Source organism: Magnolia sinica, chromosome 8 (genome assembly GCF_029962835.1).
Source record: "Magnolia sinica isolate HGM2019 chromosome 8, MsV1, whole genome shotgun sequence".
Lineage (NCBI taxonomy): Eukaryota > Viridiplantae > Streptophyta > Magnoliopsida > Magnoliales > Magnoliaceae > Magnolia > Magnolia sinica.
Window position 1 is genome coordinate 15,251,887 of NC_080580.1, and position 27,558 is coordinate 15,279,444.

General features: G+C 38.7%; 1 protein-coding gene across 1 annotated transcript; it reads left to right on the forward strand.

The window, feature by feature from the left end:
- The first annotated feature begins 662 nt into the window (after positions 1–662).
- Positions 663–6,568, forward strand: LOC131252961 (ACT domain-containing protein ACR9). The gene is made up of 6 exons (XM_058253759.1): positions 663–969; positions 2,602–2,817; positions 2,901–3,006; positions 3,966–4,320; positions 5,228–5,512; positions 6,257–6,568. Exons 1-6 carry the CDS (start codon positions 816–818, stop codon positions 6,401–6,403), a joined length of 1,263 nt encoding a protein of 420 aa, XP_058109742.1. The 5' UTR covers positions 663–815; the 3' UTR covers positions 6,404–6,568.
- The last annotated feature ends 20,990 nt before the right edge of the window (positions 6,569–27,558 follow it).

Consider the following 27,558-nt stretch of genomic DNA (forward strand, 5'->3'; position numbering starts at 1 on the left):
TTTCGGTTGGGGGCGGATTCGATGAGGTCGTGACCGTGGGCCACTTTAATGTATTTGATCTATATCCACTCCGTCCATCCGTTTTTCTATGTAATTTTAAGTTACAGAATCAAAATTGAAGTAGATTCAAATCTCAGGTGGACCACACCACATGAAAAAGTTTTGATTGAATGACGACTATTAAAAACTTCCTGAGGCCCACCGTGTTTATTTGCCATCCAACCCGTTGATAAGTCACATATTAACTGTATGAAGGGAAACACGAATATCCGTTTGATCCAAAACTTCATTTGACTAAAGCGGCTTTTGCTGCAAACAAGAAGTTTTAAACGGTGGGCATTCAATCTCCACATTTTCTGACGGTGTGGTCCATTTAAGATTTATATCTACTTCATTTTTTAGGATAATGCACTTAAAATGATATGGAAAAACAGATAGCCAGCGTGGATATTCAAAAAATAAATCAAGGTGGTCCCCACAATCACGGCCTCACTGAAGTCGGTCCCTCACGGCCACACCGAACAGCTCTCATCCCCGTCCTAGAGGACGAACGCCGTCCAATAAACCACTTGGACAAGATGATCCGACGTGGCGTATTGCTGACGTGGACACCCTCCCTCGCACGTGCAGGCCAGCGAGGACAAAAACCCCTCCGACAACCCCTAGAGGGGCACTTTCCGAGTCTACGAATCTCGCGCCGCTGGAATCCAGAGCCACCTTCCGCCGAAATATTCCCTCCCGGCGGCCTCCACTCGATGCACGCGTGGCCTGAATATTCCTTCACGTCAGCCTGAATCTGACGCCGTCCGGCAGGGATGGGTGTGTCGAGCGAGGACGTGGTGTTGATTGAGGGAGGGAAGAAGGCTGGCGAGCCCCGCGTGATCACCGTAAATTGTCCGGACAAGACTGGCTTGGGCTGCGATCTATGCAGGATTATACTCGAGTTTGGACTGTGCATTACCAAAGGAGGTTAGACCTGCGGACTACGAAGGCAATTCTAATTTCGCAATTCCTTTGGATTTTTTAGGTTTTTTTGTTTTTTTGGAAGAATTTGGTTTTTGGAGTGGAGAAGTGTAGGGTGCGTTTGGAGGCGCATCCAAATTGCGATTTTGATGCTTCCAAATCTCATTTCTGCTTCATTTTCCCCAGTTTTGGGATCTTGGATTGCGTTTGGGAGAGTTTTTTTTTTTTTTTTTTCTCCCTCCCACGTCACGATTGAATGCGGAGTTGTTTTGATTTTTCCAGTTTTAGGATTTTTAGGTTGCGTTTGGTGGTTTTTTTTTTTCCAGACAAATCACGATTGGGTGCGGAATTGTGTTCATTTTACTGCCGATTTGCATTTTTTTTACTGCACGGTTGAAATGCTTTGAAATCGTGTTTTAAATCCCATTTCATAGAGTTTCATTTCACCCCCGAAATGCGTTTTGCAGGAGAACCAAACGCGGCCATGTTGCAAGGGATTTTATTTTTTTTTATTTACTTTTATTTTTGTGGACTGTTTTGATTTTTCTTGTCTTCTTGCCGTTTTTTTTTTTTTTAATCTCTTAATTCTTTTTGTGGATTTTTATTTTAAAATTTTTTATTTTTTTTTGGTGGTAATGGAAAAAAATTGGATTTTGTTTTTAAGTTCGAGAATCTCCATTGTTGGATATCATGATTTTTCTTACCAATTCATGGTTGGGTGCTGAATTTTCCAAATTTATGTTGAACCAAACACTGCAATTTGGAAATTAAGAAATAATTTCTGCTTGATTTTCTGCAATTTTGGGTTTTTCCAGTTGGAGCTGGGTGGTTAGAGTAGCTGGCCTTTTTTCCTCCCAAATGACAATTGGGTGTGGAATTGTGTTGATTTTGCTATTGATTTGCATATTTTGGCTGCACAGTTGAAATGCTCTGAAATCGAGTTCTAAGTTCCTGATGTTTCACATACTTTCATTTAAATCCTTTACCAAATGCGACCATTTGGTAAGGGATTTAAAATAATAATAATTTTTGTTGACTTTTTGAAATTTTGTTTCCTTCTTCCGGTTTTATTTTTAATTCTTTTGAGGATTTTTTATTTTTTGTTTTCTGTTAATGGAATTGGGACATGTAAATTTGGACTGTGTTGAAGTTTGAGAATCTCGGGTGTTGAATATCGTGACCTTTTACCATTTGAAAATTCTGATTTTTTAAAGATTTTTTGTTACTCTCTTTTTCAGGAATAATTTGAGTTTTTCTTTTCTTTTTTGAAAATTGGCTTTTTGCAAGTCGCCCCATTTCTCACAATAAAATCAAGGTTGAAATTATGCAGCCAGTATATTGTGTCGGAATCAATGTAATTCCACTGCGAATCTCAATAGAAATGGTTTCTGCCAAACAAGCCCGTAATTATATTATTCTATTTCCCTGGTACAAGCTTTTCATTCCTTTTCCTCCACTTTCTTGTTTTCTTGGATTCTTTTATTCTTTTTTTTTTTCATTTTCATTGTAGTAATTTTTTAGAACAGTTTTGAGTGATCATAGGCTTCGCTGCTTTTTCTGCATTAGAAGAATCAATGTCTTATTATTATCCAATTTCCTTTTACTTATCCATGTTTTTCTTTTCAATTTCTGATGTAGATGTTTCAACCGACGGGAAATGGTGCTATGTAGTATTATGGGTCATTCCACATTCCTCTTCAATAATGGTGAGATGGGCAAGCTTGAAGAACCGGCTGCTATCTGTCTGCCCTTCGTGTTCTGTTTCCTTCTATTTCGAACCCGCTCCGCGCTCCACTGCATCGCCAGTCTACCTGTTGAAGTTATTATGTCTTGATCGGAAAGGATTGTTACATGGTATCTCCAAATTCTCCTTATTTTTGCATCTTGCAGTTTGATGTGATGTTAAGGGTGTTGATTGGATCATCGGTTTGGTGCAGATGTTACTCAAGTTCTTTGTGAGCTCGAGCTTACAATTCAGAGAGTCAAGGTCTCAACAACTCCTGATGGCCGAGTCATGGATCTCTTCTTCATTACAGACGGAATGTGAGAATCTGGATTTGGATTCTTTTCTTTATTGTTGTTGTTGTTGTTGTTGTTGTTGTTGTTTTTGGTTCTTTCTAGCTTTATGTTTGTTTGTTACGATATGATCGTAGATGGGTATTTCTTATTTCAATGCAACAATATCTGTTTTTATATCTTTGGTACCGTCTTCATGTGGGCAGCTCCAATCAAATCAGATTAGTGCCTAATCCTTCTTTTTCTTTTCTTTTCTTTTCTTTTCCCATTTTCTTGACTCAGAGATGAAATGAACTGACTGAAAAAGGGCACCCTTTTTATGATCTTCTGTACCCACCACTTACAACATTTTGGATAAATTGAGCCTCCGATTTTTTGTTTCTGATTGAAATCGTTTCAGTTTTTGCTAAACCATTATAGCTCCAGTCTATTTCAACCAGGATTGGTCCTCCCATTTCATAGTATACATGTAATTCTCATATTCATAGACTTGGTTTTGACATTTCAAAATTATTAATTGAACTCAGGAATCAATTCTAGATTGGACTAATACTTAAAAATTAAATCTGGTTTGTTTTTTTCCATTCTGCTTCTTTGTTAATTGATTGATCTGGAAGAAACCAAACCATCAAATTTATCAGGAAAACCAAGTAATTAAAGCTCTATAAGGAATAGGTTGGTTGGGATAAAATATGAGTCACAGACCTACTATTTCACAAAGCTTCTTTTTTCCTCCCTCTTTTGTATTTTTCTCAGGAATTTTTTAAAGGTTTTTGGTACTTGCAAAATGTTCTGCGTGATTTGATTGTCACATCTAATTTGGAGCTCTGTTGTTAGCAGATGGTTTAGGGGGAAAAAAAAAATCTGAATGCAGTGAGAGGGCTCATACAGAGTCATGCAGTTGTGGTTGTAGTCCAACATGCATTTTGGCTTCTGAACATAGTATAAGATTATAAGTCTCCTGCTTCTGTTATGTTTTGTTTTAGGGAGCTTTTGCATACAAAAAAGAGACAGGATGATACATGCGAGCGGCTGCATGAAGTTCTGGGAGAATCATGTATCAGCTCTGAACTTCAGCTAGCTGGACAGGAATACAAAATTTTTCAACAGGGTTGCTCTTCACTTCATCCTGCAGTAGCAGAAGAACTGTTTGGCTCAGAGCTATCAGACAGTGAAACCCGTTTGCAAGCACTTGCTGCGGATTTGTCGAAGCTGAAGAAGGCCAACATTACCCTGGACAATTCCTTGAGCCCTGCTCACACCTTGCTCCAGATCCACTGTCTTGATCAAAAGGGTCTCCTCTACGACATCATGAGAACTTTGAAGGACTGCAACATTCAGGTGAGCAGCACTCATTCACTCCCATTTTCCTCTGTTCATTTCTTTGAGTTATTTTTATTATTATATTTGAGAGAGTCTATAACTATTTTAGTTTTTGGAACCATGAATTGTTAGAACACTAGTAGACGACTAATCATTTCTGGACTTTGCTTGGTCGACCTAATTTATGGATTAAAAAAAGACATGGTCAACATTACACAGTTGGATCCTAACCATTGCAACAGAACAGCCAACTATATAATTGAAGGACAGCGAACCTTTATCCACCTCACAGGTGGGGCCCAACCTATAAAAAAAAGTACAGGTGACCTATTTTTTGGTATCATAAAGTTGTTTATCAGGTGGGCCCCATCATGGGATGAGCTGTGTTCTTATTTCTCCTTTATTAACTGATCCCAGTCATCCAATGAAAAAGAAACTTACAACCATTGGCTCGCATTTAGTGGGTTCCAAGTAGACTGTTAGGATTGTTTGGTTGGGGAGAATTTTGTCTCCCGTCCACCATGGGGCATCATATGAACAACATGGAGCGTTGAGAAGGTGTGTAGAGTTTGTGGACCCAAACAAATCCTCGACCAAACAATTCATATGTCCTCCTTGTTTGCACGCACCCATGAATGTGCACATCCGAGCATGCGATCTGCATGTCCTTTTTTACACACACACATGCACGAGCCCACCCACCCACGCAGGGAGGCACACCCACACACACAATAGATATCCATAGACCTCTTTGTCGATCAGTGTCATATCCTACAAGAATATGTGGCTTGCACTTTCTGCTTATACATACAGCATTTGCAAGCATCTCATTTTTTTAATTACACACACACATGAACACATGCATGGAACATCTTGTTTTCACCCTTCTGATGTGTAACGAAAAATGTTTTTTTTTCTTATTTAGATAGCTTACGGGCGGTTTTCATCGAACACGAAAGGTTACCGTGAGGTGGACCTATTTATCCAACAAACAGATGGGAAAAAGATTGTGGACCCTGAGAAACAGAGCGTTTTGTCTTCTCGTTTGAGGATGGAGATGCTCCACCCACTGCGAGTGATAATTGCCAACCGTGGCCCTGATACTGAACTCCTAGTTGCTAATCCGGTAGAGTTGTCAGGAAGGGGAAGGCCTCGTGTTTTTTATGATGTCACGCTTGCTTTGAAAGTTCTCGGAATCTGCATTTTCTCAGTAAGAATTAGCTACCAACTGAATGTTTGTAAGTCATTTTCTTCTAGGCTTTTTGTATACGAAGGTATTATATGAGCTAAAGTTGACAGGAAGGATGCATTGGGACCCACCTCTCCATAAACTATCTTGTGGTCCCCATCATGAGTTGGGCCATGCCCAAATATCTATTCTATCCAGTAATCCTACCTGTCCAATGAAAATGGACAAATACAACCAACGGTCCTCATTTAAGAGGGGCACAAATCGCCTGTAACCCTTATAGAGCATTGATTCGTATAACTCCAGACATGCCCCAATGATAACATGCCATGCGCGCGTGTTAGATGCAGGGCCTGCAGTGAAAAGGGTATATGCGTCATTTACCATAGAAGAATCTCTCCTTTTCACTGTGGTCCCTGCATCTGGCATACTCATGTGATGAGTTATATTGCCCGGTGTCAGGGACTACAGCAGATTCTTTAAACCCTGGTCACAGGCAATTCGCGTCGGAGGACCAACTCAGCTGGCTAAGTTCATCTGCCAGGGCGGACTTTGTAGACATCTCCCATCCATCATGGGTCCACCATATGAATTGTTCAGACTGGCAGAAGGTGGGCCCCACCTGTACATTTTGTGGGGATGAATGAAAGCTGAGCTGTATGTTTCCTCTTGTACTTGTTCCCTTTCGCTTTCATGGAATTTGGGGCTTTGGTAATTAAAACAGTCATGAATTGACGGTTTGCATACCATTGTTTTGCATTTTAGGCTGAGATTGGGAGGCACTCAACATCCGATCGCCAGTGGGAAGTTTACAGATTCCTTTTGGATGAAACCGTTGAGTTTCCACTGGCGAACAGTCGAGCTAGAACTCAGATCGTCGACAGAGTGAGAAGAACATTGATGGGCTGGTGAGCTTTGATACTTCCTGATTACCCGTACTAGTGAGAAGTTCCTTTCGATTGCTGTAAAAATCTAAATCTGTATGTACAGTGCATTTGCCTTCTAATGATAGCTAGATGCATATGATTGGAATTCTCTAATTGCTTTTACCAGTTCAAAAGCTGAGATGTTTGGTCATTTATGTTGATATTTCCTTCACTCAAAGCACTTCTCGATGCCATCGAAATGCCTTTCAGACCGTGAATTACATGAGGTTGGGTGTTTTGATCGACCCAAGTGAATGGTGGCTTTGGTTCCTCCCAGCAACTGTGTGGGTGGGGCCTACTGTTAAGTGATCTGGGCTGTTCATATTGTGACCAGTTGTAAATGGGCCATTCCTATGATTCTTCTCTTCATTGTTCCATTGGTATACTAAAAATCCACTGGCGATGATCTGAATGCATGGGCAGGATACTAGTAAGAGGGGAATTTTTAGAGAATGGCTCATTAAGAATGTTCCAACAAATGCACGGCGTGGATCATGGAATGGTGGCGATGCATCTGCGACATAAGTTGATATATAATGTCCGAATCATAGCGAAAATCACACTAATAAGATGATCTTAACCATCTCATATCTGCCATTGGGTGTGGACCACTGACTCCTTTCTTCTTTTTTTTACTCTCTTTGATGCCCCACCCGTTGGATGGTTATGCTCATCCGGTGAATGTGATTGGTGTGATCTTCTCCACATTCCAATCCATGATGTAGATGGTCTTGTTATGTTCATGTTTTCCAACTGCATGGCAGATGAGTGGCCACCATTTGATAGCCGGACTCATACATGTTTTTTTTTTTTTTTTTGGGGGGGGGCGCGGAGCAACCATCTATCTGCAGTCCATGTAGACTGATGTTTCAATCAGGTCCGTCCATTGGAAACGGGCCCCATCGTGAATGGTTTATGTTTTGAAAACTACATCAATCAAACAATCCAATCCATTGATTTTCTTGAGTTTTCCACCAAATGTTTGACCCGTAATCGAATTTGGTTTTCTATCGTCGGTTTGAACTACACTAATCAGTGAGCAATGTATATTTTGTACCATTTGATTGCCAGGCAAAGTAGGGCCCATAAGATGGACGGTCAAAAATGAGGACTGATCCTTTCACGTGTACTTATGAGAGATGGTTCCACTGCGGCTGCTCTAACATGTCATTCCTTTGTCTGCATGCTTTGTTTGTCTTATGCATTTTAATCAAATGGCTGGCAATAAGCATTGACCCGGAAATCCTGGTACAATGAATGTATGTGTATTTTATTTGAGGAATACTCTGAAAGAGTGTGATGGATGATACTCAAGCACTTAGAAATTAGTTAGGAATTGCGTGTGGGTATGTAAGTAATCTAAACTAAAGTGTTGGAATCATGGATACCAGTTTAGATGTACCATGTACCAAAGATTGGGCTTTGAAGATTATCTGATTATCAGATTAGTGAATACCTGTTTGGATGCACCCCCATGTGTAGCTTTTTTGGCTTACTGCAGCCAGCAGTTTTATTTTTTTAATAAAAGTTAGTTTGGTATCTAATTTTTAAAAAGTAATTTGTTAGATTCAACGGTCCATATGAAAGGTAGCCCTACATGATGGACGGTACGCATCAAAGCTGGGTCCACATGATGGGCAGCGGACATTGAAGGTGGGCCCCATATTGATGTACAGTTAACATTATGGTGAGCTTCACATGATGGATGACCTAAGTCAAGGTGAGCCCACATAATGGATGGTCCACATCAAAGGTTGGCCTGTAATGACAAATGGCCAACATCCAACTTGAGCCCCTCATGAATGACCCATTTTGAAGGCATGGGCCCATATGATGGACAGTCCACATTAAAGGTGGGCTCCACATGAGGCACAATGGATATTGAAGGTGGGCCCCATATGATGGATGACCCATCAAGGTGGGCTAGTATAATGGATGGTCCACATCAAAGGTCCGCCTCTAATAATGAATAGCCCACATCTGAGGCAGGCTTCGAATGATGGATGACCCATTTTGAAGGTGGGGCTCACACGATGGAAGGTCCCCACCAAATGTGGGCTCCATATGATGGACAGTGGACATTGAAGGTGCACCTTGCATGATGGGAAATTAACGTTCATGGTGGGCCCCACATTATTAATGACCCACATCAAGGTGGCACCACATAATGGACAGTCCACATCAAAGGTTGGCCCCTTACAATGAATGGCCTACACCCAAGGTGGCCCTACATGATAGATACCCACATTAAATGTGGGCCTGCATGATGGACAGTCCACATAAAAGGTGGGCTCTACATGATGGATAACCCACATTGAAGGTGGGCTTTGCAAGGTGGATGGTCCATATTGAAGGTATGTCTGCACGATAGATAGTCGGTTCACATTAAAGACTGGGTCAAGGTGGGCCTAACATAATGAATGGCCCACATCATCAAAGGTTGGCCCCACATGATGGATGGTGTATGTGAAGTAAACCCACGTAAAAAAGTAAAGATTCCAACGTAAAGAAAAAAAATATACGTTGAAAAAGAAGGGTGAGGAAAAAGATTAATGAAAGAAATTTAAAAACTACTTTTGTGACAATGGAAGTTAAATATATTATTTACCAAATATACTTATCTACTGAAAAAGTAGAGACCAAGATAAATTACTTGAGGTATAAGTAACTTAAGCGACTGACTTACAATCCAAACGGGCCTTATTGGACGGTTGAAGATGAAAATATCATTTGGTTTTATTTTGAAGAACAAGTGCCCAAGACCCGATGGCTAGGATAGTTCCATCAATCTGTTTTTGGAACCCTAACTTAGGGACAGTGGGCTTCCCTATTTAATCTGTTTAATTTGAATAAATGTAGGCCACGTGGACAATCCCCAGAGAAATTGGATTGCGTACTGAGTTACTCAGTAGGCTCTTATCTTACTGAGTAAACTCTGTTGGCCCCACCGTGAATGCATGTGGTTCATCCACGCTGTCCATCCGTTTTTAAAGATCATTGTAGGCGTTGAGACCAAAATTGAAGTATATCCACACCTCAACTGGACCATACCACGTGAAACAGTGGAAATATTAATTTACACCGTTAAAACCTTTCTAAGGCACGCAGTGATGTTTATTTTTCATCCAACTGGTTCATAAGATCAAACAGATATGGATGAAGGTAATATATATATATATATATCAGCTTGATCTAAAACTTCTGTGGCCCCTAAGAACTTTTCAATGGTAGAAGTTTAATTCACACTGTTTATGTTGGTGTGGTCCACTTTATCTTTTTATAGGCTTCATTTTTTGGTTAAATCCATAAAATTATCTGGTAAAATGAATGAATGGGTTGGATAAAATTCATGAATGAAGGTAGGCCCCACAGAGTTTATTTAGTACGCTTAGGGTACTAAGTTACTCAGTACGCAATCCGAATCCATCTCCAGATGCCAGTGTATGCTGCCAGAGTATCAGATATCTCATTTTGTTTTGCTAGGTTGTTAATGTTGTATACATAAAGGATTATAGGATCTTCATTTGGTTCTCAGTTTGGAAATGTGGGGCCCACAATCCAGTAATCCAGATCTTTGCCTACTATGTGGATGGATAATCCATCAAAAATCACTTTGATAGGACGATCCTCACCTTTCATTTTATTGGCCTCTAAAAATAGATGGTCAATAATAGAATTCAAGCAATGGGGGGCATGTTTAATTGAAGAATGCTCATGGTGGATGGCTAGGATCTCACAATGTGAGGCATCTTTCCACCATCGTCCATCCATTGTGGTGCCCAGATTGGAAATGATCTGGACCACTCAATGGTGTGCCCCACTTGTGCCATAGTCAATTCCATGATTTATGATAAGGATTCTGGCTTGGGCGGGACCCAACAGAGAAACTCTGAAAGCTAGGCCTGGTTTCTCAGCCCATGGGCCTTCATTGGGCTCATTAAGGCCCACGGTTTCTCTGGGCCATAAAGCCCAGAGATGGCAGAGGAAATAAAAAGGAGACTGAGTTAGGAGTTGGGGACTGAGTCGAGTCATGACTTTAAAATCATTCATATTTTAAATGCTGACTCGTGATGCCGAACTAGATTGGACTCAACCGAGTTGGAATCGCCAATCCTTCCCACTTAACAAAACGGTTTACTTCGGCTAAGTAGTCGGAATTTTAGATGGAAATTCTTCTATATTAATTATCATCTAGATCCTGGTTAGTCCCACTATTGCCACACATGTGACATGATGCTGATGCCATATGTAAGCATGTGTTGAGCACCCATCAACACTACGGTTGGACCCTTATTTCAGGCCTATGTGTTGCATTCAATTTAATTAAACTGGACTAATCATGTGATTGAGGGTCTAGATTTAGTACGCGTGTGTGTGAGTAGGATGGGTGTGCGTGCTAGAGTCTGCTCGACTCATGGATGGATTGAATTGTTGGTATCCCCTTCTCTGAGATAGATTGGAGACCTGGATTAAAGATCTAAAGTCATCTTGACTACTAATGTTGTGCTTCGTTTAGGTAATTTGTGGAAGGAAAAGAAGTTAATCATTTTGAATGAATTCTTTGTTCCTTTTGATAATAGACATGAATCTGCAGTCTTAAAGACTTTTTTTTTTCCAATGTGATTCGTTACCACAGTTTAATAATAAAGATAGAAAAAGAATATATAAGCCAAAAGTGTTCTACTAATGTTTTTGTACAATAATGGCACCATGATCGGCGTGAGGGATGACAATTCGTTTATTGCCTAATCAGGACTGAGCTTCGTAGCAGAATGGAGGTCTGTTAATCGCTCTATTGAAACCGATCGTCATAGCGAGATAACCGATGGAGGGCAGATCTTCAATAATATGTTCATTGCTTGATCAAAACTGGGCTTTGCAACAAGATGGTCAACGAGGTGACAACCTATTCCTGGTCTCAATCGGCACAGAGCACAAGCGAGACAGTTGTGAATCGACTATCCGTTCGTCATATAGTATAGACTAAACTTCATGGTGAGATGGTCGACAGAATTACCTAACATATAGTAGGAAAGCCCCACAACCTTTCATTCGAACCTGAGCGATCTTCCTCGTGATCCATTAGGATGTTGTGGATGAAGGGTGAAAAGATAAACTAAGGATTATAGACTAGGGACCTCGTGCTATGAGCAGTGATGGGGCTAAACTAAAATAAATAAATAAATAAAAAGATAAACATCCATGATGGACGGGAAAATAAAGTTGTGTTTGATCGTAATGGAGTGAGGCGTTGAGCTCTTCATGGGGTGTTATTTATATAGGCTTTTAGGAGGCAATAGTTTTGCGTAGTCTTCAGCATCGTTGAGGATTTGGATGATCGATTGTGGAAATCTCTTTGATTTTTCCACATCAGCATGACCTATTACATACAGCCACGTATACAAGAAATATATCTCGCATGTGTTGGCTGATGTCCTCACATCTCTGGACTCTCACATTGGAAAGTTGTTGTGATCCTTAGGTCACTTATCTTCGTCATCCTTAAAGAGATGTTTTTGGTAAGACTCTAAAATTTAATGCTAGGTAAATATTTCATTTGATGGTATTCTAACATTTAATGCAGAGAGAGTGTGCGTATTGCTTTAATGAGACTCTTACTTTTGCAAATAATATTTTTCATATAATTCTATCATTTAATGCTCTCTCTCATGTGCATACCTCTAACTCTTCATCTTGAAGTTGATATACAATATACATGTCACGGCTACCACGTGACATCTCTTGGGCCTGTTTGATCTGGCCGCGTCAAATCGTGTGTAAATAATGATAAAGGGCACGAGTATGATTTCGCCCATCATTTAGCGCATGATGGCAATACGTAGTGCCATCTCATTGGCCTAAATAAGTATGCCAAAACATATGTAAACAATGCCCACAACGTTTTTTTACATTTGGAGAATGTGAAGAGGCGTTTACTAATAGTTTTTTGCCAAATTTCTCATTTTTTACAATTGTTTTTACTATTCATGGCTAGTACTATTCATCAGTCATCACTAATCACACTATTTACCTGAGCATTGTTCATCAACTACTATTCATTGGTCGACACTATTTATCCGACCAACTACACTATTCATCGACCATTACTATTCATCTGGCTAACAACATTATTCATCTAGCCGACCTTTTTTTTTAGTTGCCAGCGACATGAGAGGTTGCCCATCAGGCTATTCAACACATGTAAATTAAAGTTGTGATACAAATGACACGATAAGTGCCCCTGAGCTAATCGACGCCGACATAATATTGCCCCCCAGGGTATGAGTTATTGGGGGGCATAGTGGTCGTATTGGCCGTATAGTCGGCCACCGGCTATCGTTCCTCAATCGATTTGAGATACAATGATTTGATTTTATTGGCCAAGCCATGATTAAGGCTTCACCATTCATCATATGCTTGCCTTAATTGGAATGAGCGTATTCTAGGCCAACTATCAAGAAGTAGTATTATATCTGCAAGACAATATAAAAATTATGTAAACTTACCCATACCCCGTTTGCATTCTCATGTGTTTTAGGAGAGTGATTATGTTTTCCAGGTGGCCAATAATGCTTTCCAACTAATGGTTGTTGAAGAATGATCTATACTCATAAATTGCAAGTGCTAGAGAGTGATTAGCTCCTAAGGGCATATTCTTAGGACAAGCCTTCCTTGATCTTTTAAATTTTTCTTATATTTATATATTTCAACCATATTGCTGAACTATTAAACTTTTGGTTACACACATGTCTTACCGAGCATGCTAAAAATAGTGTTGCACTCAATTCAATCAAGCTAGACCACTCGTGTGATTGAGAGTCTAAAATTAATACAGGTGTGTGAGTAAGATGTGCGAGCATACCAGAGGCTGCTTGACTCAAAGGTTATTGAATTTTGGTGTCCCCTTCTCCAAGAAAGATTAGAGACTATGATTGAAGATCCAGAGTCCTCTTGGCCAGCAATATTGCACTCCGTTCAGGCAATTTGTGGAAGGATATGAGACTAATGATTCCAAATGGGTTCTTTTTGCCTTGTGACAATAAACATGAGTCTACAATCTTAAGAACATTTTTTTATTCAGTGTGATTTGCTATCACAGTTTAACAGTAAAAATAGATAAATAAGATATAAACCAAAATTGTTCTTCTATTAATGATTTTTTACAATAACGGTACTCACGATCGGTTTGAGGGACAACGATCTATTCGTTGCCTAAATAGAACTGAGCTTCGTATCGGGATGGATGTGATATGTGGGATGGACATCTGTTCGTTGCTCGATCGAAACCGGACGTTGTGGCAAGATGACCAATGGAGGGCGAATCTTCGACAAACTGTTCATTGCTCGATCGAAATTGGGCTTCGTGGAAAAATGGTCGGTGATGTGACAGTCTATTCATGGTCTGTCACGCCCCGAAAATCGACACACGAGTACGGAGATTCCAATGCCAAGTTCCCGAGTACGAACTTAACAAAAATGCACTTGGGTGAGTTCCCACATGTTATGCAGTTAAGTTAATATTCGTCAATCATAATAGTTTTAAATTAGTGGCATCAAAAGTCAAGTAAAGATAACTAAGCCCAGAAATAGATTGCTAATATTTCAATTGTACAATTCCAATAATGGTGTTTGCCCAAATGAGAATTATATAAGCCACATTTTACATATCCAAAATGATTAAAGTGTAAAGTTTTTAGTTTTGGCTCAACCCTTTAAAATCTAAGGGCGGTAGTGCAAGCCGATCTAAGCCTACCGATATGAGATCTCATTAGTACCTGTATTGATAATATCATCCGTTAGTGTTTTAAAACACCGTCTTAGGTGAGAGTGAGTAGCTAATTCAGTGGTTTTATTAGTTATAAGTTACACATGTTATTGACTCAATAAGCGCAGGTAATGATAAACAATACAAAATAAATAATTCTTAAGTTAATTATTTAATGCATGATGCGATGTTATGCACAATGATTGGCCCGCAGTACAACCTAACAATAATTTCTATGATGATATGCGCAATGGTTGGCCCGAAGTACAACTCGTCAGTATTATCATGATGCTATGCTTGATTATCTAAGTTGTTATTATTCCCGGTTCAAACAACAGATTGCCCAACTTAGTACACCAACGTTATATCACAAGTCCTTATCCGGATCACGTGGCTCGTTGCTGCATGTAACAGCTTCTCACCAGTGTCCCTTAATATAAATTTACGTATCACTTATTATATCTCGCAAATCAACAATTCTAAAGGTAAATCATGATACCCAAAGGTATGAGGATCAACCCAAGATGCGTCATCACCCCAACACCAAGTATAATCATTCAGTTTATAGGTGCGAGCTTGTCATATAAAACCAAAGCACCACGAAGTAAATGGCTTATCACCCAATTCCATTTATACCCAGGTCATTCAAACAGAACTCTAGCACAAAACCATCAGCCAAGTATTTGACGGGGGTCATTTGAACAATAATCTATCACCTTCATAAGTGCTCATTGATCACTATGCGGAGGCTTGTCACCTAATATTTTATCAACATGGTGGGCTTATCACCCAATGTTTTGCCTATGTGGCGGGCATGTCACCCCAATGTAGGCCGACAACTCAGACACGGTGTCATATACCACCATGCACGGCTCACGAGTCTTTACGGGAATATATCGCACTAACTGTTATGAATGAACTCATCCATTGGGAATTTGGTACCCTAAATTCAATTTGGTCGTGTCGTTCATTATGAACATAAATTATTAATCGGCTATTAGACTAATCTGATTGACCTGGGAGAACCTCAGCGCGATCGGCACTGGGTGTAAACATCTCATGTAGTCCAGCTACTTTCGGTCATTCGTGTTTAACTCGGGTCGATCGAATAAGCCTAGAGTGATCGGCCTAACTTGGGTCACTCATTGCTTAGGGTGATTTACCGACTGACCCAACGTCATAAGCAATCCTAAACATCGCTAAGGACTAATCATTCATCAGGAAATCATAAATAAGATTTCATATGAAGCATAAATTCAATAACACTACTACTTAGGCATTTCATCAAACATATGAGCATCAATAAAAACAATGCACTCACTTGAGCATTTCATCAAACATGCGAGCATCAATAAAACTATACATTCACTTAAGCATTCCATCAAACATGTGAGTATCAATAGAACAATACGTTCACCCACTTAGGTAATTTATAAAACATGTGAGCATACATGAATAACCAATAACATATGTCGCGATCTGTAACATCATAAATTTTCACAGCACGAGTACATACTTATGCCCGAGAATTTCGGGTGTTAATAATGTAAAAATTGGATGCTTCAAAATCGCACCTTATTTTTTTAAATAAATCACATCCAGTTATATTCACAAAGATAACCATTCACAAGAATAAATTTGTCTGTATTTATTATTCCATTAAGGTAAAAGGCATACAAATAACTTTGTAATGCCCTCTCCATGGGAGCTTATTACATTATCAAAGTTTATAGTGGAAAATAAATAAAACAATTTGTGGTGTTATCCTTTTTCTTTTCTTTTCGAATGAATCTTTCATAAAATGATTATCGGTCATATCATCAACCTGTAATTCACTTACAATGTTTGTATGATTGAAGAGGGTTAATGCCCTACTCATAGTGATGGTTATCCTTTAAGATTAACAATAATTCAAGAGATTATAAGAATAATGTGAGGGTTCTGATACGTCTCGTACTCCACCACTATGAGTGGTATCAGTATGTGCAACCAATCAACATGAATGTATGCCTAACATAGTGTGTGCGGTCCATCATACGTAGTGGTCATCACAATGTGGAATATAGTTCATATAAAACCCGGCTCGTCCCGTATCTCATACTATGGATATTCGTCAGTGTGTCTGTTGAGACTCAAATAATGCATAATTTTCTCCATTTATATCTTGATTTTATGAACATGAATCAGCTTAATGTTCTATTTTATTCATGTATATGTTGCAAGAGGAATTTAAGAGCTTGGATTGAAAAGGGTGCTAAAAAATATGAATTTGATGCTCAAGAATCACTAAGGAAAGGGATGGATCTTAGGAGACTGAGATTGAAGAATTCAATACCAAAGGTCCAAGAAAACTAAGTGAAGAATGAAGAGAATCGAAGATTTGAAGTGAAGAATCCTGAAATTGTCCTGAAAAAGTGTATTCTTAAGCTCTGAAGTCTATTTTGGGAAACTGCAAAAAATGAAATCCGTTTTAAGAATCTGCACAGCGTGAAGTCTATTTTGAAAAACTGCGTAAATTTGAGGTAGTTTTTAGAGTTTTCCAACTTTGTACGAAAGTTTAAGTTCCCCACTTATAAATACGGCTTTCCAGGGCATTCCTAAGCATCATTCAAAACATTCAAGAGCAAGATTTAGGATTTTTAGAGGGTTTGCAATTTTATTTAAGTTTTATAAATTAGTTTTTTCTTTTAGATCTTTTTTATTTGCATTTATTTATTTTTTATTGCTTTCTTTCTCTATTCTAATTATGTTTTTTTAAGTTCCCTCTAACCCAAGCTAGAAGGGAAGCACATTGGTTTAATGTTTTCACAGTTATGATGATTGATTATTTTAATGATGAGAGGAATTGTGCATGCATGTTATCTATTGTTTAGGTTTAGTTTTTGGTAACACCATGTACTTTTCAGTAATCGGGTGTCACTGTGTAACCTAACTTAGTATAAATGCAATTTAATTCATCTAAATATTCACATGTTCTAGCCCAAATCTGACCGTTGAGTGTAACCTTCATCTCTAGAACATGTTATTCATTCGTTGATTTTAATAGAGATCACTACATCAACAACTCCATTTTTACGACTTCAATCACCCTGATAGATCAATTGCTTTGATAGACAAATCAAAACGTTCGTTATGAATCATGGTGGGCCTTAATCTTAGATCATCTTTATGGTTGGGACCCGAATCGTCAAATCCACCATTCATCGTATCCACACTATTCAATTTGGAAATCCAACACTTGACTACTGTAATCAAGTCATCTGATCATTCAACCTACTAACGATTTTCATCTAGGCTAGGAAAGAGATTTTAGACCATTGATGGTCAATTTAGATAGCAGTCAGACTGTTGGATCAACACAAATGGGTGAAGGACGACCAAAGACTAAGTTGTAGGGCCACTTGAGTGTTAGATCAGCCTCATTCTTGGGATCATGGCCTTACATGGACCAATGGATCTAATGGTTGGTGTGGATCAGACTTAAGACCCATTGGACCGCCATAACACATGAGAATGTCAAGTAGATGTGCCCATTTGAGAATCGTGGCCCACCTTCGGCCACCGTCCCGATGATCTGAGCCGTCCATCCGATAAAACACCTAAGATCCAACATGCCATATTGAAACTGAACTGTAAATCACCAGAATCGAGACCAAACTCATGAATCCACCAATCAGTTAATCTGTAACTAGTAATGGACACTATCTAATCACTGGATTAATATGGAACGACAACTCGAAACCAATCAGACAGTTAGATTTCAATAACTTGTAAGTAACTACTAGGGACTTTAATTAAATTATTTTCAGCCCCTTTATTTACATAATCCACCTTGAAATAAGGCCCTAGGCTTAAAAATCTTGATTATTAAACTACCAGAATGATCTTACCATTGTAGTTACATTAATAAACACTTAAAAGGTGAATCTCGCTTAATATGGGCCACCCGAGTTTAGGATCTGGCTCATTCCTTGGACTGGGCCCTAATGTGGGTTGACAAAATGAATGGACGGAGTAGATTCATCAAATACACCTATGTGGACCCCACTTGTGGCATGCGTGTGCACAGCCCGTGCTTACCCGTGGCACACCAAACCCAAGCAGGGGTCAAACTGCGATGGAAATCCGAAAAGAGGATTTTCCTCTTTTCTTTCTCTAGTTTTCCTGCCAGTAATGGCATTTGAAAAACGTTGTTTCATGTTCTGATTTTGGGCCACCATTTGAGATCAGATGGATGATCTGAACCATCCATCTAGTCCAGACAGGAAGTCTGATCAAAATAGGGCCTTTCTTGCATTGTAAAACACACGTGCATGTGCACGATTTTTGGGGCAAGCAATTCGGGTACATGATTTTCGAAAATGGGAATTTTATTACACTACCAACGAGTTGGCAATCCACGTGGGATTTCTCCCCTAAATCCTATCCGTTTGTCCAAAGAAATCCTAGCCTTTGAAACTAGGTCTTTATAAAAAGAAAAGGAGAGAGAGGCAAAAAGAATTCGCTGGCACGATTTGGGGCGTCCATGACCTCCAAAATTTCTATCAGATTATCTATGGCGTCGAATTTAGGGCTTCCTAAAGTCCTTTTTAGAGTTTGTTAGGTTATCTCGCAGCCGCACAAGATGTCACACGAGATACCGCCGCGACTCGAAAACTCGCGCACCATGGGATTTCTGTGATATTCTTACAAAAGGTGGACCCCATGGTAATCCCAGAGACCATCCATACCATCCATGCGTGGTTGATCGTAAGATCAACCATTAACTGATGATCTGTCATTAACGGCGTGATCATCTTCCTCGTTAGACTAAGAAAACCCATCAGTGAATAATGGGTCCCATTTGCCTATCAAAACCTCACGTTAGGTGGGCCATTAACTCAAAAATCTATCCCTGGTGACTGATTAGAGATTCATTTCCTTTATTTTAAACGATTAAAAAGGAAACAATACCATAACTGATCCTTTAATTAGTCACTACCGAAGGTCCTAGAAGGATTCCCGAGAGCTATAAAAGCTCTTTTTCCATTTTAGATAGCCGGCCCTAAAAATTTGGAAAAGAGAAAGAAAGAGGAAAAAGAAGAAGTGAGAGAGAGAGAGAGAGCCGGGTCGCCCACCAGCTGCCCCATTACTACCGAGTCCATCTGTCCGAGTCCGTACGAGATAGGGCAAGGCACATCGAGTCCAGTTGCTACACAATGGCAGCAGAAGAAGGAAGAAAAAATAGGTGAAAATGAGAGAGAGAGAGAGAGACCGAGTCTGACTGCGCCAGGCCGACTCATCCGGGTTGCTGGCGTGAACCTGTTCGGGTCTGGTTTGCATCAGAGTTGCTGCTGGATGTTCTAGCCAAAGAGAAATAGGAGGAAGAAAAAGAAATGAAAAGAGAAGAGTAGAATGGAGAAGAAGAAGCTGAGTCGACTCAATCTAACCTGAATCGAGTCCTGGACTAAGTGGGAGTCAGGTATGGGTGCTGTCAGTCGGGGTAGCAGAAAAGAGAAATGATAAAGAAAAAAAAAGGGGAAGAAGCAGAGGAAGGAAGGAAGGAAGAAAAAGGAAGAAAGGGGAAAGAAAGGCGGAGGAAGAAGAGGAGTGTGGGCTGCCGAGTTGACTCAGTAAATTTCCTAAGTCTAGACTCTGGTTTAACCTAGTAAATAGCTGGATATGTGTTACAGGGAGAAGGAAAAGAGACGAAGAAGATAGAAAGAAAAGAAAATAAGAGGATCAGAGAGAAGGAGTGCTATCTCGAGTTGACTCGGCTAAAACTCGCTAAGTCGAGTTGCACGAGTCGGATCTGGTCTTGTTGAGTCTAGCAAACTTGTTGGACGTTGCATGTTGAAAAGAAAGAGGAAAGAATGGAAGAAGAAATGAGAGTCAAGAGTCGAAGTGAAGATTGCGTGACTCGCTTGAGTCGAGTCACCAAGCCATCAATCAATTTTGGTGAGTTCTAATCTCATGAGTTTTAGAATTAAACCTTGTTTTGAATTGAAAATGCTGACCTAGAAGTTTATTTGAAATATAGGAAATGTTGATTCCCAAATGCTTCCTTTGATCATGAAATAGGTACCGAGTTGAGTTGGGAACTAACTCATGTGGATCGCCATGCTTAGGATACAATATAAGCCAATAGATTCGACTTAAAAGGTGAGGGATATCCCACTTGGCTTCCTCATTTCAACGAATTCTAAGATAATCTAAGCCTAAGATATGGTAATTGTGAAAATATTGATTGTGGTTCCCTTAGTCTTAAATTGTTGTTGATAAGCATGTAGGAATGCCTCAAATCATGTTACCCTAACATATCCTATGAGAATTGCTTTAAGATCACCATGCCATAATTAGAATTGTTTACGTACATGCATATTTATAGTAGTTGCACTAAGAAGTGATAATCTTATTTCCATGATGAGTTTACTCCATTAACTCCTTATATATGCTAGCTAGTTAGAAATTGAATCTAATGAAGTCTTAGAATGTTATAAATAAGAACTTGGTCTTCTAGTTCCTATTCGAATGTGGTGAACATGAGTTATTTCATTAACTTACTCAAGCCCTATGATTAATAACTAAGTAACTGTGATTTAGAATTGCATTCTTTATGTTATCCTAGTATTTGCTCAATTTTGTACATAAAAGAATCATGACGTCTATAATCCTTCTACCTCATAATGTGTACAATGAATACTAGGAGTGGGATATCTCTTTTCTTAAGATGTGTAGAAATCCTGTTATTATCCTAATATGTTTGAAATGTCATATTTGGACCCTCCTTTGGACCTTGGGAAAGTAAATGAATTTATATTGAGCTCATATTTAAATGCTAAATATCCTATTAAAAGACCACAAGTCTTGATCACGCTTATGAGAGTAATCTTGTTAATCCTATGGAATGTGTATGAGCATCACGGTACATGACATTCACGTATGACATATGAGCTTTTCCGAGTGCTCAATGTAAGCCACACTCTGTTTGATTTACTGAAAGTTCTAACACTTTAGTTTAACTCACAGAACCTGTGCATTTGGGTTACTTTGGGCGCTTTTCTTTACATGAGGCTTTTTCAGGATTAGACACTCCTTGGACGTACCCCGTGTATTTTTCTAAGAGATATCCTTGGGTGCACTCACCTGCGTGATCTTTTTCGGGTGGATAGTTCTCATTGGGTGTACCTATAAGTATTTTTCCGAGTGACTAGTTCTCTTTGGGTGACCCTTTATTTTGACATCTGGATGGGCATCCCCAGACTACGACTTGAGCATACATTCATACCTCCCTATATTACATATAAGTTCATATTCTTCTCATTATGATTTAATATATTAGTTTAAACTATTTTGGAATAACTTGATATGCACGAATCCTTGTGGAAAATTCTCACCGAGTTTCCACTCACCTAATCGTGCAGTTGCACCAAATAGACACAAGTATAATGAACAGGTAAAGACCCCTATGATTTGATTCCAAGGATGGCTGAGCAGGAATCTGGCAAGGAGAGCCTTCATACCGATGTAGTTGAGCCGTTGTAGCTCAAATGATATTTTTGGATTTGCATATTTTCATGTTACATGCTTTACGTTTTACTTGGATTGTAATAAAAATTCCCCTGCTGAGGGATATCATTCTGTTATCACTTAATTGTATTGAACTGCTTTGTTATTACTTATGATCTTCTCAGTTTATGCAACAGTTACCCTACTTTACATCGTGAAATTTTCTATTGATTAGATATAAAGTTGTTACTTCATAGTGTAATACTTGAGTTCTCATACTCGAGCGATCGTCCTCGGGTTTCGAGAACCATAGTGTTACAACAGCTCATCTTAGGAAATGATCATATAATCACGTAGGCCACAACATACAAAAACTGACAGTTAAATTAGATTTCCTAAATAGGAGAGCTTCTCAACCTGCTACATTTCTTTAATTCATTTTCTCATTGATATTGAATTCTTAAAATCACTGGCGCTTGAGAATATATATCAATGGTGCAAATCCATGATTTTCTAATCTTTTATATCATTTATTAAAATATTTAAATTGTTTTATTTTCCGATTAGGCTGACCATAGTGCTTAGATCCTAGTTGTGTTATCCAAGTCATCATGATTTTGAAACATTAACGTATGTATGGAACTTTGAAGCTTGGGTGTTATTTTAATTCAGTTGAATTACATCCATTTAAAACTCCTAAAATTAAATCATCAGTTTTTTTTTTTATTACTTAGTTTGTTTTGCATTTAATTTTCTCATTCTCGCAATTCATCTCCCTGTGGGATCGACCCTGTATTTATAGGATACTACTTACGGACCTCTACACTTGGAGGCAAGCAATCAAGTTTTTGGTGCCATTGCCCGGAGAGACTGAGATAAATTAGATCTGTGCAACATAGCTAAGGTAAGTTCTCTTCTAAACCCTCTAAATTTTCTGTTTTTATTTGAAAGTAAATTCAGTTGGGTCTTTCAAGCATTAACTATGACATAAGGTTGTCTTGCTTGGAATTTTATCACTCAAGTGCTATGGTTGTCCTACAGTTATTATTTAATCACAAAGATCATCTGCTGAATCTATTTTCTAGATTAGTATAATTTAATTTCAGCATTAGTTTTACTTTTGTTGATTTATTTTTATTTTTTTTGTGGATTGAACCCTCATAGTCTGCCCTGTTGCCTGGGTTATTGATTTATTTTTGTTTTGTGGATTAAACCCTCATGGTCGGCCCTGCCGCCTGGGTTGTTGGTTAAGTTTTTGTTTTTATTTTAAGTATCATACTTGCTATTTGAATTAGTGGTATTTGTTGTGTGGTGTGGATGGTTTATGTCCCGTTGGAGTAGGGATCAAAACAATCGACTCTCCTCTAAAAGCAGACTAGTTCCAGGCCTTGATTATTCACTTAGAAGAGGTACTCAACATCACTTAGATTCCATGACAGACCCAGTTGATAATCTAAATCCAAATTTGTCAAATCTAACTATAAATCAAAACAAAGAAAATCAACATAATCCTCCTCTTGAGGATGAAAATGAAGTTCATAGAAATGTGTTAAACCAACTACAGACTTTACGTGAACGTCTACACCCTGAGAGATCAACTTTACCATCTTTCATAGTGTTCCCTGCTCACGCAGGGAACATTGATTTTAAACCATGTGTGATTCAATTGATTCCTAAATTTCATGGTTTTGATTATGAAAGCCCCCACTCGCACCTCAAGGACTATGAGGAAGTAATTGGAACATTACAAGTAAATAATGGCAATAGGGATGCACTTAAGCTTATGTTATTCTCATTTTCTCTAAAGGATCAGGCCAAAGCATGGCTCAACTCTTTAAGACCTAATTACATGGCAAGCCTTAAGTAGAGAGTTTTTAATAAAATTCTTTCCCGAGCACAAAACAAATGCACTTAAACAAGAAATCATGTCATTCTCCCAAAATGGGAATGAACTGTTTTTCCAAGCTTGGGAGCACGTCAAAGACCTTCTACTTACTTGTCCACATCGTGGTTATGAATCATGGCATGTGATTGATGCGTTCCAAAATGTGCATATCATGGATACCCGTCAGTTCATAGAGATGATGTGTGGTGGAACTTTTCTTGACAAGAATCATATTAATGCTTGGGATTTTCTAGACATGTTAGCAGAGAATATGCAGACATGGGATGTCTCTGCTAAACCAGAACAAACTAGACCCATTCCTAGAGAAAAAATGGGGATGTATGTCCTAAGAGAGGAAGACAACCTTAATGCAAAATTCGCTACATTGGCTAAAAAGGTCGAAGCCTTGGAAATTAGAAAGGTTGATATGGTTAAAGCAAACACTTTCTTAGGTAGTTTTTGTAGCATTTGTGGTGGTGCAGACCATGACACAAAGGATCGTCCAATAATCCCAATTATACAAAATATCACGCATGAGCATGAGTAAGCAAATGCTATAAATAACTATCAAAGGTCGGTTATGCAACCAATGGAGAAACACGTATAATCCAAATTAGCGTAACCATCCTAATCTTAGTTGGAAGAATGGACCGCAAATTAATCCCAATGCACCTCAAATGCTTCCACAAAATAACTTTGGGGCACCTAACAATGCACCATATGTGCCCCCACCAAAGCGATCATCTGTAGAGGATGCATTGACCGCATTCATGAATTCTCAAGCTCAAATGAATTAGTCTCTAATCCAATCGAGAATTAAAGACGGTTGTGGCTAGGATTGAGACTTAACTAAATGCTAGGGAAAAAGGCACCCTTCCTTCTCAACCTGTGTCAAACCCTACAAACACACATTTCATTGGAGACTCAAATCCAAGTGAGCTACATCATGAATAAGCTAAGGCAATCATTACCTTGAAAAGTAGAAAAGAGGTCGATAACAAGATAATACAACCGGTAGAAATAGCAGAGGATGAGCCACTGTCTCAAGAGAATGATGAATCGGCTATGGTTCAAGAGCCGCAACAACAAAAGGATAAAGAGTCTAAGTCATATGAGCCTCCAGTTCCATTCCCATCTAGACTTCGGAATCTGACTGTCCCCATGAAATATCAAAAGGTGTTGGATGTGCTCCAAAAGGTTACTGTCAATATTCTTCTGCTTGATGTCATTAGACAAATTCCATCATATGTTAAATATCTCAAGGACTTGTGCACTGTAAAGATGAAATTAAATGCACACAAAAAGTCCTTCCTTACTAAGAAAGTAAGCGCTATCGTTCAATAAAGGGCCGTACCCAAATACAAAGACCTGGGAAGTCCCACTATTCCTTGTATTATTGGAAATTTCCAAATTAAGCATGATTTGTTAGATTTTGGTGCAAGTGTCAACTTAGTACCTTATTCGGTTTACAAAAAAATGGGGTTAGGCGAGCTTAAACCAACCACGATTACACTCAAACTCGTTGACCACTCCATTAAGGTATCAAGGAGAATTTTAGAGGACGTGCTAGTCCAAGTGGAGAAATTTTACTTTTCCGTGGATTTTATTATACTAGACACTGAACCATGTATAAATGCTAGCACTCAAGTTATCATCATTTTAGGCCGCCCATTCCCAGCAACTTCAAATGCAATCATAAATTGCAGGAATGGAATGGTGAACTTATCTTTTGGTAACATGACTCTAGAGCTAAATATTTTCAATCTATGTAAGCAGCCCATTGATAATAATGAGATCCATGAGCTAAATTTCATGGACTGCGAAAAGGAATTGGAACCTAGTCTGACTGAGGAATTGATTCAAGTCTTTAGGGACTTAAAAATTTCTGATTTAGAAAAAGTGCTTGCTGAGGACTCGCGACTTCTGTCATCACCAACCAATGTTTAAAAGCTTGATTTAAAACCACTACCAAATGAGCTTAAGTGTGTATATTTAGGTAAAAAAAAAACTTATCCTGTGATGATTTCTTCATTTTTAGACAAGGATCAAGAGATTAAATTATTAAATGTTCTAAGAGATCACAAATGAGCCTTGGGCTGGACCATTTCTGATATAAAGGGTATAAGCCATTCCATATGCACCCATCGAATCCACCTCGATGAGGACGCCAGACCAATTAGACAACCTCAAAGACGTCTCAATCCAAACATGATGGAAGTTTTCAAAAATGAGATAAATCATCTACTCAATATCCGATAATGTTTGAGTGAATCCAACTCAAGTAGTTTCAAAGAAATCTGGAATAACTATTGTGCAAAATTCTAATAATGAACTTATACCAACATGTGTCACCACAGGTTGGCGTGTTTGCATTGACTATAGAAAATTGAACCAGGTCACAAAGAAGGACCATTTCCCTCTACCATTCATTGATCAAGTTTTAGAGAGGGTAGCAGGTCACTCCTATAGTTTTCTTGATGGATATTACGGATATAACCAAATAGAGATAGCCCTAGAAGACCAAGAGAAAATCACGTTCACTTGTCCATTTGGCACGTTTGCTTTTAAACGAATACCATTTGGATTGTGTAACGCCCCAGCAACTTTCCAACGGCGTATATTAAGTAATTTTTCAAATATGGTTGGGAAATTTCTTAAAGTTTTCATGGATGACTTCTTTCTATTTAGGAGTAGTTTTGAGGAATGCCTCAACAATTTATCTCTTGTCTTATATAGGTGTAAAGAGAAGCACTTTGTCTTAAATTGAGAGAAATGTCATTTCATGGTTCAAAAAGGAATTGTTTTGGGCTATGTTATCTCTAAAAATGGAATCGAGGTAGATCACTCAAAACTGGACATTATAGCTAATCTACCTATCCCCCGAACTGTTAGAGATATTAAAACACTTCTAGGGCACACTGGTTTTTATAGAAGATTCATCAAGGACTTTAGTTACTAGACCCTTAACTAATATTCTTCAAAAGGATGTCCCATTTAAGTAGACAGATGAGTATGCAAGTGCCTTTAATAAAATTAAATCATCCCTTACCACTGTACCTATCATACGTCCACCAGATTGAACACTTCCTTTTAAACTAATGTGCGATGAAAGTGATTATGTCATAGGGGTTGTTTTGGGTCAAAAGAAAGATAAACGGCCCTACGTTATTCACTATGCGAGTAGAATTCTAAACTCGGCCCAAGTGAACTACTCAACAACTGAAAAAGAGTTACTTCCAGTAGTTTTTGCTTCGAATAAGTTTAGGTCCTACTTGCTAGGATCCAAAGTGGTCACTTTCACGAACCACTCAGCTTTGAAATATTTGTTATCTAAGAAGGATGCAAAGCCGAAACTTTTGAGATGGATCCTCCTACTCCAAGAACTTAACTTAGAGATAAAAGATAAGAATGGAGTAGAAAACATAGTGGTTGATTACTTTTCCAGATTGGTGTTAGATGATTCCATTGAGGAGATCCATATCCAGGACACTTTTCCTGATGAACAATTATTCGCGATCTCCAAATTGCCTTCGTATACGGATATAGTGAACTATCTTGTAACAGGAAAAATGCCATATCATTAGAAGTCACAAGATAGGAAGCATTTTGAAACTGAGGTTAGGAACTTTTTCTGGGATGACTCGTACTTATATAAATATGGGACTAATCAGATTTTTAGACGTTGTGTCCTAGAGGATGAAGTTAAGAATGTTATTTCTTTTTGCCACATGGAAGCATGTGGTGGCCATTTTTCTGCTAAGAAAACCACTGCAAAAATCCTAAAGTGTGGTTTTTACTGGCCTACCATGTTTAAAGACACCCATACTTTCTGTGTTACTTATTATAGATGTCAAAGGTTAGGAAGAGTGTCTCGGCGTAACATGATGCATTTATCCCCAATTTTACCATTAGAGATATTTGATTGTTGGGGTATTGATTTTATGGGTCCATTTTCATCTTCTTTTGGATTTCTTTATATATTAGTTGGTGTGGACTACATTTC

Excerpts from the sequence above, each read along its gene's own strand:
- LOC131252961 (XM_058253759.1), top strand. The coding sequence starts at position 816 with ATGGGTGTGTCGAGCGAGGACGTGGTGTTGATTGAGGGAGGGAAGAAG. Across the intron at positions 970-2,601 it reads ACTGTGCATTACCAAAGGAG|ATGTTTCAACCGACGGGAAA; the intron begins GTTAGACCTGCG and ends TTTCTGATGTAG. Across the intron at positions 4,321-5,227 it reads TGAAGGACTGCAACATTCAG|ATAGCTTACGGGCGGTTTTC; the intron begins GTGAGCAGCACT and ends TTTCTTATTTAG.